This window comes from Haliotis rubra, unplaced genomic scaffold, assembly GCF_003918875.1.
Source record: "Haliotis rubra isolate DU_JTF1 unplaced genomic scaffold, ASM391887v1 Scf499, whole genome shotgun sequence".
Classification (NCBI taxonomy): Eukaryota; Metazoa; Mollusca; class Gastropoda; order Lepetellida; family Haliotidae; genus Haliotis; species Haliotis rubra.
This window is the reverse complement of record NW_025767189.1, coordinates 524,074-546,045: the sequence shown is the minus strand read 5'-3', so window position 1 is coordinate 546,045 and position 21,972 is coordinate 524,074. Positions and strand designations below refer to the sequence as shown.

The following is a 21,972-nucleotide window of genomic DNA, read 5'->3' as shown; positions in this document are numbered from 1 at the left end:
GGTTAATTCAAAGATACAGACCCACATATTCTTTCTATCCCCCGTGAGTCACTGTGTAAATCATTCGGTGCATTCTCAAACTCTATTGGGATGCATGTATAACATTAAACATCCATTGCATTATGATTTTTTTAACATTAAAAACGATGGAATTCAGATATCCTATTTTGGCCCATTCCAGCTAATAATGATCTGTTAAACTACAGTTTGTAGTAACGTGAAATTTTGATTGGGTGTTCTTCAGCAACAGAATTTTTCATTTGGTTAGCAATACAATAGAATGGATATTGTGACGCTATTTTTGCAACACTGTTTTGGAGGCATGCGTGTAAAGGGAATGTATATCATATCGGAATTACAATAACATACTTGACAAGTAACGATGAAGAAAGCACAACACTCTGACAACCATCCACTCAGCCCTTGTAGTGAATGAGTGAGTTTAGTTTTACACTGCTTTAAGCAATATTTCATGGCGGGGAACACCTGAAATCAGCTTCACACATCAGCTTGTACCCATGTGGGGAATCGAAACCAGGTCTTCGGTGTTACTAGCAAATGCTTTAACCACTAGGCTACTCCACTGCCCCTCACAGCCCTAGCACATCCAGCAGAATTGGACTACATCCAGAAGTAGGAGTCACTGTGGTACCAAGACTGGACAGAGTGTGGGCACACTAGTATCTCACTGACTGACTGAGTTTAGTTTTACGCCGCTTTTAGCAATATTCCAGCAATATCACGGCGGGGGACACCAGAAATGGGCTTAACACATTGTGCCCATGTGGGGAATCAAACCGGGTCTTCAGCGTGACGAGCCAACGCTTTAACCACTAGGCTACCCCACCCGCCCCACTAGTATCTCAAGTCAGAAAAGTACACGTTTCATAACGAGAAAAGACAAACAAATCAAGTTTTGAAATGCCTCAGCTGAAAGTTTTGTAGAGATAACAACAAACTAACAAATTGTGTGTCAGATTTTTTTTGCAAAAGCATCCAGTGATGTTGTTTACAAATAACATATTTCTCAGAAACACTGGTCAAATTTTATTCCTTCTTATAATTGCTATATCCATCTCACTCTTATTCAGAGTTGTTGAAAATTTAAAAGACAGGTAAAGTTAGTTCAAAGATTTAGTTGCTATGAACTATATGCAAGTTTTATAACAGTGTTAGCATGATGTGAGAGCAAAGCCCAAAGCAATGCTAGTCTCAGACATTTACCACTTCGGTGAAATCCACACAGACGGGTATGGTGCTGACAAACCCAGATTTGGGCTACGATGACATGTCAACCAAGTCAGTGAACCTGACACCCGATCCCGTTAGTCGCCTGTTCCGACAAGCTTTGGCTGCTGAAGACCAATTATAACCCGGATCTTCACAAGTAGAAGACACTAAACCTAGCATTACATTTAGCATGGGTTACTGAAGATCAATTCTTCATGAGGAAAGTGGTTGAGAGAGCTGTGATAAACATGAAGAACAAAACAAGTTGTTGTGGCCTAATGAGTAAGGTTAACTGGATATTTGACCTGTGACCTGTACACAAGCACCGGTCAAGGTCAAGTGGAATGTGTTTGAGATATTCCTATACATTTTTGATTTAATACTGTACTGGGCTCCATACTGGCATCATGTTACAGTACAGTAAGATAGATAAGAAAGAAGCAAACTGAATAACATACATTCACCTACCCAATATGAGTAATGAAATGTCAGACACTTTACAAATTTGTATTCCAGGTTTTACTTTGTTTCTTATACCGGTAATCAAAATAACTGGTGGAAACATTCCATCAGAAAGTTAAGAAAAATTCATTTGAAATAAACCAAAAATCACATAACAAACCACTTATTTAAATCATGGTTATACAACTGGATAATTTTTATTTGATTGAAAAAATATAACATTTGACATTGTCTTGAAATAAAATATGAAGGGTTAGCTTACAGATTCTAAGACCATAAATTTCACTAAAAAGTACTGAAGTAATTTCCAAATGTACAACTCAACAATAATTGGCAGTCAATACATGCTAAACTCAATATTTTTCAAAAGAAAATTTAAAACGATGTAAACATGTAAATGTATTAATGTCTACAATAATTACATCACTGTACAATATAAACAAGGGAAGAAACTAAAGTAATAAGTTATGAAAGTGGTAAATCACAAAGATCACTACAAAGTGAGAGATCTGACAAATGAGAGTCTAAAACTGAAAGTAGGTTTGGTTGGTTGGAAAACTGAACAATGCTGAAAGTATTAGAGCTTGAACATAGGAAAGACCAATAAGTAACAGAATATTCTGTGAGGTACATATACTGTGTCTTGAATGTTTCATTGTCTGAACAAATGCTAAGAGCTATCATACATGAGCGTAAAATTAAGATGCATACATAAAGCAGGGCTCCAGATAAGGGCCGTATCAGCGTATGTACGGATAAGGTAGGAAATAATTTATAAAACGTAGCAGATACGCATCACGGTAATGGTGTACGGTCTTAGAATCATTTACAGACGTATTTATCTGAAAAAGTATTTGTTTTATTGTATATTGACCTGTTTACACAAGACTAGCAATGTTGTGGTGCATATATGAAACGAAACTGATACTCCATTATTTCCATTCAGTACTCTAAATGTAGGCTTAAGGTTTTCGAGTACTCCTATATTGAAAAAATAAGGAGTACGTACTCCTGGTGTTCAAAAATTATCTGGAGCCCTGCATAAAGTATGCTGTTGGATATCCTTAAAGCAGTACCTACATATCTTACTTTTCTTGTTTTTATCTAGTTTCTACTTGCAAAGATTTGACTGTATCTTAATATTACTTTTGTACTTAATAAATAAAAATGTCTACAAGAAATGATGGAAGGGAAAAGCCATTCCTTTTGTCAACAGACCAGATTTTCTCTTTTGGGGTTTACAAATTTGGATAGCAAAATATTTGGTTGGTAAGACTGAACAGTACAGTATTTTTTAATTCATCTTAAAGTTTGATTAGAATTGGCATGTGAAAACAATAGATAGGATAGATGGTAAATCATGGTGTGGATCATCATAAATAAAATTTGGAAACCTGACAGCAGCATTTCACTGTTGTTGTTATTGTCCCAAATTAATTACCTTTACCACTGGCAGTATGTAAAGACCTTAATTGTATATATTTTGCTAATTTTCAATTATTTTGGTTGGGGTATCTGTAAATTCAGCTAAAATATGTAAGGTTTTATTCAGTTCTTAGCTGGAGCAGCAGGAAGGTCTTAGGACGATGTAATCTGTAAACCAACTCTTATAATGAGCCCAGTGTGCGAAAAAGGTTCCATATTTTGCTAGCCAGTCGGGCTAGCTATGCCTGAAAGTTGCTAGCCCACAAAATACTCCACTAGCCCGAAATTTAAATGTAGACACAGGTTTCATCATTGAGCCAGTGACTGTGGAGATTTACTGGCCCGACTGGATTTTTACTAGCCACAGGCTAGCGGGCCGGTGGCTATTTCGCACACTGAATGAGCCTGTGCTGATGGGGCTTGTTGACAGTGATAGAATGAATCAATGTTCCAAGCGATGCATGTTGTAGCCTTGAGACTGGGCAACAGTTGACAACAGTCGCTGTGGCTTGACATTACTGGCGTGACATCAGATGCTGGCATTTTTCCCCTCAAGGCACAAAGCAGGGTATATCACATATAGATATCAGATACTGACTCTTGTATCACTGAAGTCAACTAATATGAGCAGGTCACACATCCAACTCACACACACCTCATCTCCTAATGATGCGCAGGACTTGTCCATATAGATCACAGTTCTGAATGTCCACCTGGTGATTTCTCAATTATGAGGCTTTAAAATCTCACTAGCACTCGATCACAAAATCTTCCAATCTGGCCAACTGTTTCCATGCTTTGACCCGTGTGTAACCATTGACGTGATTGGTAAAAACCACATCCCACGGTAGAAGAACACACAGTGATTGGATCATTGTTGGCATGTGGTGGAACTGTTGGCCTTCCCTGACCCATGAGCATGGCGGATTCCCTTGATATTGTTCAAGTGGTGTGTCCAGGATGTCATGGGCGTCCTTAACCTTCATGTGTCCCAGTCACATAAAGTCATCTGAGTCATTGCCATCATCCTGGAACAAGAAGACATGAGTGACAGACAAGCCTTCATCACATCCTGGAACAAGGAGACATTAGTGACAGACAAGCCTTCATCACATCCTGGAACAAGGAGACATTGAGTGACAGACAAGCCTTCATCACAGCCTGACAGACAAGCCTTCATCACATCCTGGAACAAGGAGACATGAGTGACAGACAAGCCTTCATCACATCCTGGAACAAGGAGACATGAGTGACAGACAAGCCTTCATCACATCCTGGAACAAGGAGACATTAGTGACAGACAAGCCTTCATCACATCCTGGAACAAGGAGACATTAGTGACAGACAAGCCTTCATCACATCCTGGAACAAGGAGACATTAGTGACAGACAAGCCTTCATCACATCCTGGAACAAGGAGACATTAGTGACAGACAAGCCTTCATCACATCCTGGAACAAGGAGACATTAGTGACAGACAAGCCTTCATCACATCCTGGAACAAGGAGACATTAGTGACAGACAAGCCTTCATCACATCCTGGAACAAGGAGACATTAGTGACAGACAAGCCTTCATCACATCCTGGAACAAGGAGACATTAGTGACAGACAAGCCTTCATCACATCCTGGAACAAGGAGACATTAGTGACAGACAAGCCTTCATCACATCCTGGAACAAGGAGACATTAGTGACAGTGACAGACAAGCCTTCATCACATCCTGGAACAAGGAGACATTAGTGACAGACAAGCCTTCATCACATCCTGGAACAAGGAGACATGAGTGACAGACAAGCTTTCATCACATCCTGGAACAAGGAGACATTAGTGACAGACACAGCCTTCATCACATCCTGAAACAAGGAGACACTAGTGACAGACACAGCCTTCATCACATCCTGAAACAAGGAGACACTAGCGACACACACAGCCTCCATCACATCTTGGAACAAGGAGATATGAGTGACACACACAGCCTTCATCACATCCTGAAACAAGGAGACATTTGTGACAGACACACAGCCTTCATCACATCCTGAAACAAGGAGACACTAGTGACAGACACAGCCTTCATCACATCCTGAACAAGGAGATAGTGAGTGACACACACAGCCTTCATCACATCCTGGAACAAGGAGACATTAGTGACAGACACAGCCTTCATCACATCCTGAAACAAGACATTAGTGACAGAGCCTTCATCACATCCTGAAACAAGGAACAAGGAGACATTTGTGACAGACACAGCCTTCATCACATCCTGAAACAAGGAGACACTAGTGACAGACACAGCCTTCATCACATCCTGAAACAAGGAGACATTAGTGACAGACACAGCCTTCATCACATCCTGGAACAAGGAGACATTAGTGACAGACACAGCCTTCATCACATCCTGGAACAAGGAGACATTTGTGACAGACACAGCCTTCATCACATCCTGGAACAAGGAGACATTAGTGACAGACAAGCCTTCATCACATCCTGAACAAGGAGACATGAGTGACAGCCTTCACACAGCCTTCATCACATCCTGAAACAAGGAGACATTAGTGACAGACACAGCCTTCATCACATCCTGAAACAAGGAGACACTAGTGACAGACACAGCCTTCATCACATCTTGGAGCAAGGAGATATGAGTGACACACACAGCCTTCATCACATCTTGGAACAAGGAGACATGAGTGACAGACACAGCCTTCATCACATCCTGAAACAAGGAGACATTAGTGACACACACAGCCTTCATCACATCCTGAAACAAGGAGACATTTGTGACAGACACAGCCTTCATCACATCCTGAAACAAGGAGACATGAGTGACACACACAGCCTTCATCACATCCTGAAACAAGGAGACATTAGTGACAGACACAGCCTTCATCACATCCTGAAACAAGGAGACATTAGTGACAGACAAGCCTTCATCACATCCTGGAACAAGGAGACATTAGTGACAGACAAGTCTTCATCACATCCTGGAACAAGGAGACACTAGTGACAGACACAACCTTTAAACACAAGTAATGACAGAGACATACTTATCTGTGTGTGGTTATGTGATCTGAAAGCAACATGGGAAGTAGAGCACCTTTGTTGGTCATCTCAAATATGCCACTTCCATAATAAGGGAACACCAAAGACCCTACCACATTAGACTGCATGTTTTCAGGCCTCATTAGGCTGTCATAGGAACGCAGCTCTGCCTGTTCCTTCCTCCGTTTCTCATCCTCCTTATCTCGTTGTTTGATCTCCTGTTCCTTCCTTCTCTTGTCTTCCCGCTCCAGCTTATCTTGGTTTTCCCGCTCTTGTCTCAAATCAGGGGATCGCTCCTCCTTGTCTTGTTTAATCGGTTCACTATCTCATTGATTCTCTTCTCTATTCTAACTTTCCTCACCTGCAATGTTGATTGTCACTTTGTCATATATTGGCAAGACAGTGTAAACCTGCCCATTTTCAAAACAATTGAATGTTTGTAATACATATATAAGAGTATGTCATTAGACTCAAAATTCAGCTTATCTACAAGTCAAATATGGACACCGTACTCATACACTGTATAGTCGCCATATAGCTGAAATATTGCTGAGTGCAGCATTAAACAACACACAACCATAGTCATTCCTTGTCTCATCCTTGTTTATCCTTGGGTAACATCCAGTAACATGTTACACATATTTTCACGTCTGCTGGTATGATGAAGTCTGGGCTAGAACTACCGATCTCTGTACAGATCCTCTGTCCATTAGATATGTTTGTTGTTTAATGCCGCACTCAGCAATATTCCAGCTATATTGCAGCAGTCTGTAAATAATCGAGTCTGGACCAGACAATCCAGTGACCAACAACATGAGCATCGATCTATGCAATAGGGACATGTGTCAACCAGGTCAGCGAGCCTGACCACCCGATCCCATTAGTTGCCCCTTACAACAAGCATGGGTTGCTGAAGACCAATTCTAACCCAGATCTTCACTGGTCCTGTCCAGATCACTGAGGTGGTCTGTATACCCATTTGATCTCCAATCACCTAGTGGTCCTGTCCATTTAGATCACTTCTTGAACAGAGTTAGTGGTCTGGATTCTTATACATATCATGTTGAAGGGATACTATTTGGCTGATCTCAGAGTCCTGGTTGGAACATACTCTCTACAAGTAATGTTGTAAGCACACAACACACTGACCTCCTTCTGTCTGTGGAAGCCCACCTGCCCTACATCCATCCCTGCTGTCTTCTTCAGGTTTTCCCACATTGTGTACACAACGTCAATGTTGTTCATCTTGTTGCCTGTGGAACATTACAATAAACATGTTTATTCTGCAGGAGACATACTAACTACAATCATTCTGTAAAATGCATTATATTAATAATCATGATTACTCTGAATAATACATGATTATCTTGAACAGGGATTAGACATTGTAAACCAAAAGTCACTGTGTTCTTTTATCTGATTGGTTGAAAAACGTGATCAAATGGTATTTGATTCCCAGAAATTCTCTGCGTATTAATACATACAAACATCGCTCACACCATTGTATTGTTACGTCGTCAGCTGTGATGACGTCATTAAAATCATATTGTGACGTAAAGTCTGAATGACGTCACAAATGAGCAGTTCTAGATGCTACCATGGGAGACAGCCGAAACGGCCGGCTGATGACATTTCACTGCTGTACTCGATGTCAATGAGAGCAGACACAAAAACGTGTGTGGACCTTTTGGTTTACAATGTCGATAAACATGTGTTGGCGAATTTCCGGGTGTTATTGAGAATTTGAAGCAGGGGAATATTTCATTTGAAACCTCCGGCTGACGCCGTCGGTTCCAAAGGAATTCCCGTGCTTCAAATACTCAATAACACCCGGAAATTCGCCAACACGTGATGTTTATGTCCTAATTGTGATAACCCTGTATGTTGCAAGATTACTCTGATGAATATGTGTAACAGCACTATATGCATGTTATTAAATGGTTATTCACTTGACTGCTACCCTTCATGGATACACCTGTGAAGAGCTGGGTTAGAATTGGTCTTCAGTAATCTATGCTCGTCATAAGAGGTGACCAAAGGGATTGGGTGGTCAGGCTTGCTGACTTGGTTGAAACATGTCACTGTATCCCAATTGTGTAGATTGATGCTCATGATGTTGATCACTGGATTGTCTAGTCCAGACTAAACTATTTACAGACAGCTACCATATAGCTGGAATATAGCTGGAATAATTGTAACATATTTAGAGCATTTCAGTAAAGGCATAAAACAACAAACAAACAACTATATTATGGATAAAACAACATAAAGCCTAATGTATTGTGATGTAGCATATATTATAGAGCATTTCAGTAAAGATGCTATTGATGTAGCTATAGTAAAAAATGTTGAAGCTATAAAGCTATATATATAGTATAAATGAAGATCATAAAGTTATATTATCCATAACAAAAGTTGTATCCTAACTTTGTCAGCCTTTGTCAACCATGGTAACTGCTAAGAAACCTTTATCAAACAATGATTGATTACCTGTATGTCTTTTTGTTTGTTTGTTGGTGCATTTCATAGTGCCACAATTACCAATATTCCAGCTACATGACGATAGTCTGTATATAATCAACTCCACACAATCCAATGATTGACATCATAAATATCAATGAACACAAATGCGGTACAATGACATGCATCAATAAAGTACACAGGCGGATCCAGAACCCCCATCCCCCCAAAAAGAATTTCTGGATCCGCATATGAAGTAGATGAGTCTGACCACTTGATCCCTTTAGTCACCTCTTAGAATAATCAGAGTCACCTCCCCTGACAAGCATGGGTTGCAGAAGACTAGTTCTAGCCAGGATCTTCATGGTACAGGGGCGGTGGGGTAGCCTCGTGGTTAAAGCGTTGGCTCGTCACGCCGAAGACCTGGGTTCGATTCCCCACATGGGCACAATGTGTGAAGCCCATTTCTGGTGTCCCCCGCCGTGATATTGCTGGAATATTGCTAAAAGCGGCGTAAAACTAAACTCAGTCAGTCAGTCATGGTACAACTGTCTGTACAAGAGATCTTATGATAACACACCTTGAATACTGTTGGCCTTCACCAGCTGGGCACACTCATCTACCACAGCCTGAGGGACATCGTCTAATGTTTCTCCCTGGAAATAACATCCCTTCAAACTTAATTTGCTATATCCTGTATATCTGGGCATGAAATGAATTAATTGAAGTCAGGTGCATTATTATTATTGATTATCCAGTTATCATGACTTATTGTTTTATTTTCGCACAATATTTGCCTTAGGTATAAAAATTTAGGAGTCATCATGACTCCCTGGTGTCATGAGAGGGAGTCATGGACATGTTTTTGGGAGTCAACTTCAATTTGGAACTTTCATGGAGACCAACTGTGATTGTTTAATAACGACCAAAAGGCAGGTCAGGTATTTAATCAGCACTGAGCAATTAACTGGCAAACATTTAGTTTTAGGTTAGATTATCGGAACTAAGGGTCTAGCAGCAGCATTGTCAACAATGATGCAAGCTTCTAAATTCACTGCGTATTTGAGATAATTTGTGCGTCAAATACACAGGTTATCTGCGTCAGGGCAAACACTGTTCGCACATATATGTATTTGCTCTCTTTTGTGCAATGACAATATTTCCATATGTAGGAATGAATGTCAAGGTCACTTACTGAATGGAGCCGGAGGTATACGTGAGCTGAGGACACCTTGTCAACATGGAACCTGCAATGATACACGGCTGTCATGTATGTTATGAGGGGAAAACTCACTTTTCCCAGATTTTCAGTTATATATTTCACAACAAACAGATAACAAATACGAAACAATAGTACTCATCACAATGAACTTAACATGATATCTTGTCTTGAACATAAAAGGAAATCCAGACAAATTGATAAAGCAATCAAATGGTTGAAAAAAATTTCTGCTAATTTTTTCACATCCTCGATAATCTCCAGGGTATACGTTACGATCACTCTCCAGTATACCCTGGATGCATCCACGGCTTGGCCCGATGATTTTATTACCTCCCTTGGCTGGCTTTTTATCCAGACAGGTGTCTACGCTGGGAAGGTGAGAGAACCAATCACAACGCACTTTTGCTTCTTAAATTATCTTACCGTTTAAACTTGGCAACACAATTGATGCAGAGGTTACTCTGTAAGATGTGGAAGGAGATCTTTTATATAGCTTTTGAAAGTTTCAGATCTGTCAATTTGTCGAGTGGTACTGCGAACAAACCTTCGCGACTGCGACCGCTAGCTTTGTTGACACTGGCAAGCTCGGATGTAACAGCGGCTAAGCTGATTGGCTACTGTGAGAATGTGGAGCCAGCAAAGGGAGGTAATATAATTAGCGGGACAAGCTGTGGATGCATCCAGGGTATAGTGGAGAGTGATCATAACGTATACCCTGGAGATTATCGAGGATGATGTTTTCATAAACTGTGTACGATCGGAATATTGTTAATTCAAAAAGGGAATTTTTACCAGGATTTGTTGTGAGCATGGGTATGGGAGCAGGTCTAGATCCATAATGGCTAGTGTTTCAAAATATAAACAATGATTGCTGAGCCAGGAAGACCAACCACAAAGACAAACACTGACACCGGCATGACTGGTAAGCAGTGGACAGCATGACGGATGAAACTGCTTACCATACATCCTCCTTCCATCCCCACTTGATCAAATCCTCATCTGAAGGGGAAATATTATCATTATATATATATAGTCACTATAGTAATAAGTGAGTGAATGAGTGAGTGAGTTTAGTTTTATGCTGCACTCAGCAATATTCCAGCTATTTGGCGGCAGCCTGTAAATAATCGAGCTTGGACCAGACAATCCAGTGATCAATAGCATGAGCATCGATCTGCGCAATTGGGAACCGATGACATATGTCAACCAAGTCAGCAAGTCTGACCACCCAATCCTGTTAGTCACCTCTTACGACAAGCATGGGTTACTGAAGGCACATTCTAACCCAGACCTTCACAGGTACACTATAGTAATAACACTACCACATAACAGTCTGCCACTTGGCAGAATTTGTTCCCTAGTCAGACACCCTAGTTTAGGAAAATATACTTACTGTCAATCTAAGCATATCGTGCTTATGTAGGGTTCCAAAGTACTCATGAAAGTCAGGGGTCCTTGATCCTGTTTATTGGATCCATTGATTCAAATACCAAGGAAGAATTTTTCAAGGACCTCATAATTTACACTAAGTACTGTCAAACTGCTTCGAACAGATAGACCATTATAAACCAGACCTGTTGCTAGCTCAATGTGTTTGCAAGCTGATACTTATCACTTACAGTATTATTTTAAAGGGACAATCACAAGTGTTTAGGTGAGTTTAGTATTACGCCGCTTTTAGCAATATGCCAGCAATATCATCGCAGGGAACACCAGAAATGGGCTTCACACATTATACCCATGTAGGGAATCGAAACCAGATCTTTAGCGTGACAAACAAACGCTTTAACCACTAGGCTACCCCACTGCCCCACATATGTTTGGACTTTACCATGTTCACTCATGCATTTAGCATGTTTCTAGGCAGGGTAAGGCCAGACCTTTCAAAACTTAGTTCATGAATCGCTAACATCAAATAACTGAAATGAGAAAAAGTATTCGAGAAATTGAATGGCAGTGGACTGTTTTGCATTCTACCAACAAAAAATAAACAAACATTTAAAATTATTTTTGACATTATAGATGAATTATTCAAAATACTTAGATAAAACCTGTAAAAAACTTCAAAACCCAACAAATTATGATGAAATGCAACAGATCTATGACAGTAATGGAAATGCTGAAACTTGTTTCTTTCCCCATCAAACTAACTGCTCCTGTTCACACTTCATATTTCCTTGCTAAGAATTGCTTTTAGGAAATCCAAATCAGATTTTTTATTCATAATTTTATTCATAATTGTTATATTTACCTACCGGTAATGATGTGAATTATCAGGCCTGAAATCTGTGAACTAAAAAATGGAAAAAAATCTGGCTTTAGGTGTATAATACGGAAGCGCTGAAGGGACCCGATGAAATATAATTTATATTGAACGGACGAGTTAGTATGTTGAGTGCACAAGTTAATATATTGAGCGCACAAGTTAATATATTGAGCGCACACGTTAGTCTGTTGAGCGCTCAACTTAGTATCTTGAGATACACTACTCCATAAGCAGTTCATGCCGAAGCAACGGAGGAGCGGAAACGCGAGTACTTGAACCATGCTTATTTCAGTCTTTGGTTCCAATACAAAGATATAACACATCTTCTTGTCAAAAATCATGGTATAGTATAGTACGCCAGAAGCGTATTCTGAGGTGTATGTCCCCTTTCGCACCAGATACCAGATATGCTGATGTTACAGTGAGTGAGTGAGTATGGTTTCAGCGCTTTTAGCAATATTCCAGCAATATCTTGGCGGGGGACACCAGAAATAGGCTTCACACATTGTACCCATGTGGGGAATCGAACCCAGGTCTTTAACCACGAGGCAACCCCACCTCCCCACTGATGTTACAGACTTTATTGCGGACAACTTTGACGATCTAAAGACATGGTTATCGTTGGATGCATAAAAAATGTATCCAATGAGGTTTAATCGTGAAACAGGATACTGTACGATCGTTGCTAAGAGTGTTGGACCCGGATGGTGTTGAATTTCGCTCAAGACACCGTCTTCATCGACGTGTTATTCTTCAACTTCCTGTGTTGTTAAAACATGTTAAATAAACTACAACACACATACGTTATACATAAGGGATTGAAACGGAGGAAGTAAAACGGGGAACATGGTATTTTAGTAAGAAATAAAGTTGGTATATGTGCTATACGTGCACATACTAATGGATCAAATAAATAAGGCGGGTTTTATATGATATTGTACAGATATTGTACTACCACTGTACCCACATTAGGAAACAGTTACTGATACATGCAAACCAAGACTACAGACTATAGTTCCCTGAAAGTGGAATACTTCAAATACGTCAGACATGAGTTTTATAATTAAGTATAACACTCAATGTTTACATGTTTCATGGTCATGTAATACTATATATACATAATAAAGCCATAGCACAAAACAAGTTTTCCTATGCTTTACGCTAGTGTTCATAATACTTTGTACCAATATAAGAAGTCAGTAAAGTCACTATTCATCCCTGCAATAAACTCCTACTAATGTTTATGTTTTAATTCTTATTATGACATTACACATACCTGGGCCTGCTTTATGTAATAAAGCAAAAAGTAGTAAAGTAAGTTACAAAGAATAGTATTGACAAGCATAAAGACGATGAACATTTACATAAACATTATCAATGTTCATGATACATTTGCATACTTTTACATAGTCTCATCATAAACACCTATAGTTAGACTTTGCATCGTTTGAAATCTTCCAAAAAGGATATAAGTTTGTACATTTTAGCCATCAGTCAAGCAAACGTGTGTTCCATTAATGCCATTAGATGCTAAACACGAAGTTGAGCGCTCAAGATACTCAAGATATTAACTTGTGCGCATAAGATACTAACTTGTGCGCTCAAGATACTATAGTGTGCGCTCAAGATACTAACTTGTGCGCTCAATATTTTAACTTGTGCACTCAAGATAAATTTTATTTCATCAGGTCCCTTCAGCGCTTCCGTAGTATAATACATGTTGCAAGAATAACTTACTTTCATGCTTGTCCAGTCCCATGTACATTGTGTAGGGTGGAGACACCACTGAAATGAGACATCAGAGTCAGAAGAGATAAAACAAGTAAATTTAATTGTAATGGTAGCTGTCATATTTGTGTCACTCATGAAACTGTTGCCTGTTAGCCTGAGCATGTTCCCCAATGAAACACATCGAACATGGTCCAAGTCTTTAACTCAGCAAAACTGTTTCTGGCTTGCTCTGATATTCACTTTTGTGATCTAGAGTAGTGGACTTTACCCTGTTTACGGGTACACTTTTTCAGTTTCAACATGTTCAATTAGCGCCTACCCTAACCGTTACACAGCCAACCCTCGAAGAGACTCACGTCACGATCAGCGAAGGGAATCAATAAGTGAGACAGTAAGCTAGGTAAGACTGACTGACTGAGTATGGTTTTACGCCGCTTTTAGCAATATTCCAGCAACATCACGGCGGGGGGACACCAGAAATGGGCTTCACACAATGTACCCATGTGGGGATTCGAACCCGGGTCTTCGGCGTGACGAGCCAACGCTTTAACCACTAGGCTACCCCACCGCCCCAGCTAGGTAAGATTTCCGCCCGTATACTGCCTAAATTTTAACCCGGTAAACTGCACTCTTGCCCTGGTATTATATTATCCATGCGCATACAAGAAAGTCATGTTAAAGCTTATTTTGTCGCCATATTTTGCAATTAATCGAACCGTCACGTGCGGCAAATTGCCACCAAACAAACTTGTATGGAGGACAGGCCTCCTGTAAGCTGTATAACCGCTGACACAATCACACGCACACTATCAATTCTTCCGAGAACAATCCATATCAAAACTAGCATACATAATTCTTCATGCCATCAGCATCTGCTCGTAATGTCTGTGAGCGAAAACCGGGGGAGTAAATGATCGCTCTCGATAGTGGGGACCAGTGATTATCTGATCAGCTTGGTCAAATCATGTTATGTTAAGAAACAGTGCGATATATGATTACGTGAAACATATACATACCATTGCTAATGAAGTAAAAGACCATTGTCGTGACAAGAAATAAACTTAAAAGTGTGGTTCACGTTGTCAACAACCAGACGGAAGTTGTTGTTTTTGTTCCTTTAAAGAGAAAAGCGACAAGGGAGATAACCCCGTAAGAAGTGAAAACTGAAAACACTAGGTCCTGACAGTAAATACAATTCGAAACCTCGTCAAAGAAATGTTCATTCTATTCATATCCAGCATCTTTGAGTACTATTACCCGAAATATTTGTGATGAACAATAATTACGACACCAGTTTATTTAATTCTATCATTTTATGAAATCAGAGACCATAAAATAATTACTTCATATCCGCTGATACAATTTGTGTCAGTATCAGCATTTAGATCGCTGCGGCATAGTCTGGGGCGGCAGTGAGTAAACTGACAGAATCTATTTCCTGTGTTTTAGTCAAAGTAGTGTTTGTGAAATCTATAGTAGAAATTAAAGTTACAATTTTTTTTATTTTTTTTAGTTAACACTAGTGACTTAATTCCTTGGGCAAGGAGTTTCATAAGCTAATTGTACTTAGAAGAAATGAATTTGCATACGCTTGGGTTCTACATGTACAGTTGATTTTTACTTAATACGATCGGTTTCTAAGATTATTATTATTTATCTCAGTAGGCTAACATCTTGTCTCTGAAATGAACATATTTTACAGAAAAAACTATTCATAAAAATAATCATAAACCAGGGAGAATAGAATAGGCATAAACATAATGAAATTGAGCCCAGAGTCTTTCTTCATTTTCTGAAACTGTGGAAATCTAGACTTGCCACTTCTTCTATATACTTGCATGGGCTTTCTTGGATATATTTGTTTCAGGGTCTGTATGGCAGACATTATCTCAGCAAGTCTGCCTGGTACAAGTTCAGTTAGATAATCTGGTGCCATGCGGTTTTTCATTTCATCTGTTTGAAGCGATTCTTTTGGAGATTTAACATTAGTACCGCTAGTAGTTCCGAGAGCACCCAAATGAAGCGTTTCAAGCAGTACTAGAGCCTGTTCATTTATACAGTTATACCAAATGGACGACAACAATCACAGATGGAAGAATAAACGACTTGTGCAATGTCTCTAGAGTTTACCGTGATAGGCGATATTTTAAACTCAGTAAGCAGTTAATCGTGGGACAATATTATTTATGCATGTACTTTCCACGAATGGCCGTCTTGAAGTTTATTTCCTAAATGCTTATGACTTTTACTTCTTGGATTTGTTTACCGTCCATGTATAAATGCAGTCGAATACAATGATTGGCTCTACGAGTACAAGATATACTTTCATTGTTTTCTGGGTTAAACCTCTTCTTTCCATTTATTGGCCCAGTCTGCAACTCTTTGCATATCATTATTGATACACATGGCTGCTGTAATATTTTCATCTGTGATATATTCATATCATCAGCAAATAAACGTATATTACTATCTATACCTATGATGTCATTCATATAAAACATAAATAGCAGCGGTCATAAGACTGACCCAGAGCTATAACCGTTTTTGACATATTACGTCCTATTCAAAAGGCCTTTCAAAAACAATGACACACTCAGGAATGTGAGGTGATCAAGTACTTGCAGCAAATGGGCCACCAAACACCATCTTTCATAAAAGCCGGTAGGGCGTTTAATACTGAAAATGGATTTTGGGGGCAGAATGTTAAACCGAACATGCACATATTGTCAAACAAATATCCAGCGTTCACAATTGCATGCATATTTGAATCTCACTGTATGCATAGGCCCGAGTATAGAAAGCTCCTAACACAACTATGACAAGAGGGGTGACTTTGAAACAATCATCTGTCCACGCTTTGGGGGCTACAGTGTCCACATTTCACTACTTTTGAGGCAATATTATATGTACTTTCTACAAACATTTCAGCGGAGGTAACTCTACTCCTGGTCGAAATTTGTTACGACATTCACGGCCTAAGTAAAGCTTCCAAAAGAGTTTGACGTAATAAGTGAAGTGCATTTTCAGTTATGAATGAATGAATTATATGTATACATGAAATGCTTGATGATGAAGATGCCCTTGTACTGTTTTGTGGTGCAAAACTTCACATCCCTGGCCTTCATGAAACAGCATGGCAAAACATCATACTGCATTTTTCTATATCTATTTAAATTCCTTGATGTTTCTCTATCATGAAAATATTGTACGTATCTGTGATATATGTAACTGACGGATGTTTGCGATCTTCGAATATATTTTTGGAGGAAATAAAGACATTCATTCATTCATTCATTCATCCATGTGAATTGTGCCACCAAGATAAGCTGAATATGTCGCGATCACCTGGTATCACTGTTTAATAATGATGTTTAGGCTTTCTCTAAATATTATGAAAATGCGTTTAAATGGCCCCTAAGGAGAATGCACATGCCCCCACGATTGCTCTGTTGGGAATCTGGTTTGACGTAAATTATAAAGTGTGAAGAACCATGTTACCACCATGCGGGCCACTCACAGAATAAAACACAAGCGTTAATGTAAGTTGTTGTTTTTATGTACGTGTTAATATTCCCGCCCTCCCGTGCTGGCCGATTGAGGTTGGAGATGAGAAGCACACCCGTGAGGCCATCCATATCTGATTGTGTGCTTGGGAATGTGTTTTGATTGGAGGACTAGTGTTATATTTTGCAGATTCATAATTTACTATATTATATATATATATATAACTATGATACATACAAAGTAGCAAATAGTGATAATTCGTCGTGTTTTACACTTCCTGGAAAATTTGTTACGTGTTTGGTCCGACTTGACCGGGGTGGTAATAGTCAGCTTAAGGTCACAGCTGCATTATCAGATGTGTTCTCAGTGACAAAGATCGTGGCATTTAAAACTCAAACTCAAGCCATTTTTCCTGTACGCTAAACTATCGGAAGTGGTCCGTCCGACTTTGCCCGGAAATACAATCGTGATACATCCGTGATTTTAGAAACATTTAACTGCCAGGTTCATTTGATTGAGTGAGTGAGTGAGTGAGTTTAGGTTTACGCCGCTTTTAGTAATGTTCCATCAATATCATTATCAGCGTGACGAGCGAACGCTTTAACCACTAGGCTACCCCGCCGTTCCCCTAAAAGCAATGGGAACATCGTCCTCGAACTCAGTTCAGCGTGGATCAGTGGAAATGTACCGTGACTGGATAGTCTACCGACGATGAGATACATGGCATGTTTTTTCACTCACTACGATAAGTTCAGCATATGAAAGCTGTTTAGTACTTTTTAATGAGCGCCTTATCAGTGGACATATAAGAGTAAGATATCGCTCTATAATAACAATAAATAGTGTCTATGCGATGTGATGTGTTAATATAAATAGCATTTTGTCTTGTAACTATTATTTTGTAGATATCATAACCCGTCCTTTGGCTGATGTATTTTTGTTTGAATATTGGTCTTGTCTTTTTTCCTTTTTCGATGGTTAATTAACTGAAAGGAACTGTCCAGTTCAGTGTGTGAAATAGTTCCCAAAATTTGCTACCCAGTCGGGCTAGCTATGCCTGAAAGTTACTAGCCCACAAAATAATTCACTAGCCCGAAATTTGAATGTAGAAACTAAGTTAAAGATAACGAAAATAGATGAGAACAAGATATTGTCGGAGTGACACGGGTTTCATCATTCAGCTGCTAATATAATGAAGATTTTTGTTATCAGGCCATAATCTTACATGATTTAAAAGTGTATTATAACTTAACAAATTGGAGAGAGTGATATATTTGCAAAATGACTCCATGAAAATTCACTAGCCAATCGGGCCAATAACTGTGGTTATTTATTGGCCCAACTGGATTTTTACTAGTGGCTATTTCGCACACCGGTCCAGTTGAACATTCTTAAATTAGCATCAGTATACCTGTAGGTTATTTCCCCTGTGTAAATAGTTGATTATTAAATGGTTACAGTATGGTACAAAAATGGGACGTTTTGTTGTCTTGGCAGTGTATGACAAAACCAAAGACTAGACTCCAACACCACGATAAAATCCAACACATCCGATTTCCTTTGAGAAAAGCAATTCACCTGGAATGCACAACACTTCCATTATCAACAAAAACAAAACAAAAACAAGTACAATTGGACCAGCTGTGCGGTACACGGCATTTTATTGTCATCATTCCCAACATGGTACAATACCGAATTCTCTATTTGCACGAACATAAACAACACAATGAAAAACCACCGCCATTCGACGGATGACAATGTGTATGAATATTCTAGACGTACATATAAAAACGGTCAAAGGTAGCTGAAGCCCGACACGTAAAACCAGAGATAAAAACTTTTTTGAGAAAAAACTCTGGAACCGTGTTCCCTCAACGTATGCAGCACTACCAATCTACTGGAGGGTTTACAGTAGGAGACACGCATAATACACACACTTCAGCCAACGAAAATAAATACACGTCTGTTGTGCCCTAAAACCTACAATGGTCTTAAGTGCACAGAAATCATGAATATTCATGAGCGGGCGGAGCTTATGTCACTACGTCACATACACGGCACATTTATCTTCCGCGGAACTAGTGGAGGGAGTTGACCAACGCTTCTTCGCCTGTTATTGTCTGATACAATGTGACAGCTACAATATGCATATGAGGTATACGTAAACATGAAGTATACGTGCCGTTTATTCAATATAATGTGCTGTATTGAAGTTTTGCGACGTAACTTCCCACGGTGAAGGAGTTCAAGCAGAACACACGTCCCGTACACCTGGGGCACATAGTTCGCACACATAACAGAGCATATACATATATGTACATGGCCGGAGATGGATACAGCTACAGATCCATTAAACTCTAGCTAGAGTTGGGGGGTGGGGGTGGGTGCATACATCTTCATCCTGGATCCAAGTATTATCCTCCTTAAAGGGGACCTCTCCATGCCTGCGACCTCCCTTGCAATGGAACACCCAACATCCGTTTGGAGAAATGATCACAGAGGAGAGAGAAGCGCAGGGCGCACATGCAGACAAAACGGTTCATGTGTCTGAAAAGTAATGGATAAGCATCATAATTAAATTTCTCACTTATGAAGAGGTGTTACAAGTAAAGGTGAAGAATATTTCACATGACTGATACTCACTACACTGATTATAAAAGGAAAAGCCTTAAGGACACGGTTACCCCACTGCCCTCACAGATTATGAATATGCAGGGTCGTGAAAAACAAGTTTTAACCTAAATATCGAAGTGAAATATTGCAATACTCTACCAACAGGTGGCCCAAGTCGGCCAGTACACTACCCTCCAACGTGACCGTGCGGGATTCGTTCTGTCTGGGAACTACCTACTGAAGGAATATATGGTGGATAAGCACTTAGTTATGCCATCTCTATGACAGCATCATGCAGGGCATGCATGAGGAGTCCCTATCTACCCTACCACCTAACATCTACCAGTCAAGTGCAGTCAGCATTTGGCCTACTGGGGAATGCTGAGAAAGACTGGGAGCAACAGAGTGTAGAAGCCCTAACTAGCTGGTATGTTGCTGCAACAACCATCCTGACGGGACAGCCAGGCCCTAGCACCGAACCTACCCCACAGTACAGTCGGCGGGGACCTACGCGGAAGCCGAGAGACTGGAGCCACCATTAGACAAAAACTCATCCCATCGGTCTCTCGGTAAAGCAGTGTACTGAAGTCCGTGTAGAAAGGGGATGTAAGGACGCAACACCAAATCCAGAATGTGCCAGGGTCCATGTGTCTGAAAGAAACGAGTCACGGATAAGCATCACGAATGACACTTCTCAGTTATGTAGAGTTCTTTAATAACAGTGAATAAGTGTCGTTTTATGCCAATTTTAGCAACATTCCAGCAGTATCATGGCGAGGGATTTCAGAAATGGGCGTCACACATGGTATCAAAGTGGGGATATTAACCCAAGCCCGCGACATGACGAGATAACACTTTCACCACAACTTCCACAAGGCTACACCACTGCCACGAGTACATGCAGGAAACTAGTGCCGACGTATACTGGGGACAATATTGCGGAGTGAGGCATTACATATCAACAAAAATCTTTACCAGTGACATCTTGTGCCAGGGTATTGTTACATTACACCATATATTGAATCTGCACCTTCAACTCTACGTACACAGACAAGCATATAAACAAACAATACGAAACGTACAGTGCTCACAAACAAAAAGTGAAACATTATTTGATATAATGTGCGTGGTATCACATCAGGTGAAGGAGGAAATATGATTGGTGATACAGAACATGATGATTTACACTTTCTGCCGTGTTTCCGATTGTGATTTAAAAATGAAGATATTGAAATGTTCAAATGTTTCGAAATAATTGCCAGAAATGACAGATATTAAACAATTTCTCTTCCAGATATCCCTGTTATTCAGCAAAATCAAACATAAGAACTGAAGTTAATTTAGCGTCATGACTATTTATGAACAACGAACAAAACTACACTCACATACATAACAAAAATTAATGAAATTTCTGCGACAAGTGATTTTTTTGCTGTAAATACTGATGAATTTGTGCAATCTGCCAATTAATTCACACAAGATTAACAGAAATAACTTTAATTTTGAATAACTTCAGACAAAAGACGTTTAGGTCCAAATATATAATGTATACCTTTGTTAAAAGATCGAACTCGCGATGCACCATACCCTCCCATCGCTACATGGCTGTATACTTTAAAGAATTAAGTGTGCACTTCACATACATGCGACATTATCGTGAAAACACTTGCCTGTCCGGTCCCATGTCGGCTTCCTGTAAGTTGCACTTTGTCGGCTTCCTGTAAGGTCCACTTCGGCGTACAGGATATGTTCTTGGCAGCCGTCCTGCCTCTGTGGGATTTCTACCCTTACCACTTCTACCCCCAGACGTCTTCTTAGTAGTAAAAGGCCATTCTGTTTATGAGATAACTTCTTGGCAGTCGTCCTGCCTCTGAGTACTTTCAAGGTCAACTTCAGCTCCCAGGACGTCTTCTTAGTAGTAAAATGCTGCTCTGTTTATGAGATGTCTTCTTCGCAGTCGGCAAGCCCCCAGAAGAGTACCTGATCCACATCTGCCTATGGAATATATTCTTCACAGTCG

At 39.8% G+C, this 21,972-nt stretch overlaps 1 protein-coding gene across 1 annotated transcript; it reads right to left on the bottom strand.

Annotated features, from left to right (window-relative positions):
* Positions 1 to 2,739: 2,739 nt before the first annotated feature.
* Positions 2,740 to 14,945, bottom strand: LOC124291646 (coiled-coil domain-containing protein 25-like). The gene is given in 9 exon segments (XM_046728697.1): positions 2,740 to 4,145; positions 6,270 to 6,460; positions 6,463 to 6,517; positions 7,306 to 7,409; positions 9,197 to 9,272; positions 9,812 to 9,863; positions 10,798 to 10,837; positions 13,842 to 13,889; positions 14,852 to 14,945. Coding segments are annotated over 9 exon segments (624 nt in total). The 5' UTR covers positions 14,877 to 14,945; the 3' UTR covers positions 2,740 to 4,112.
* Positions 14,946 to 21,972: the final 7,027 nt, after the last annotated feature.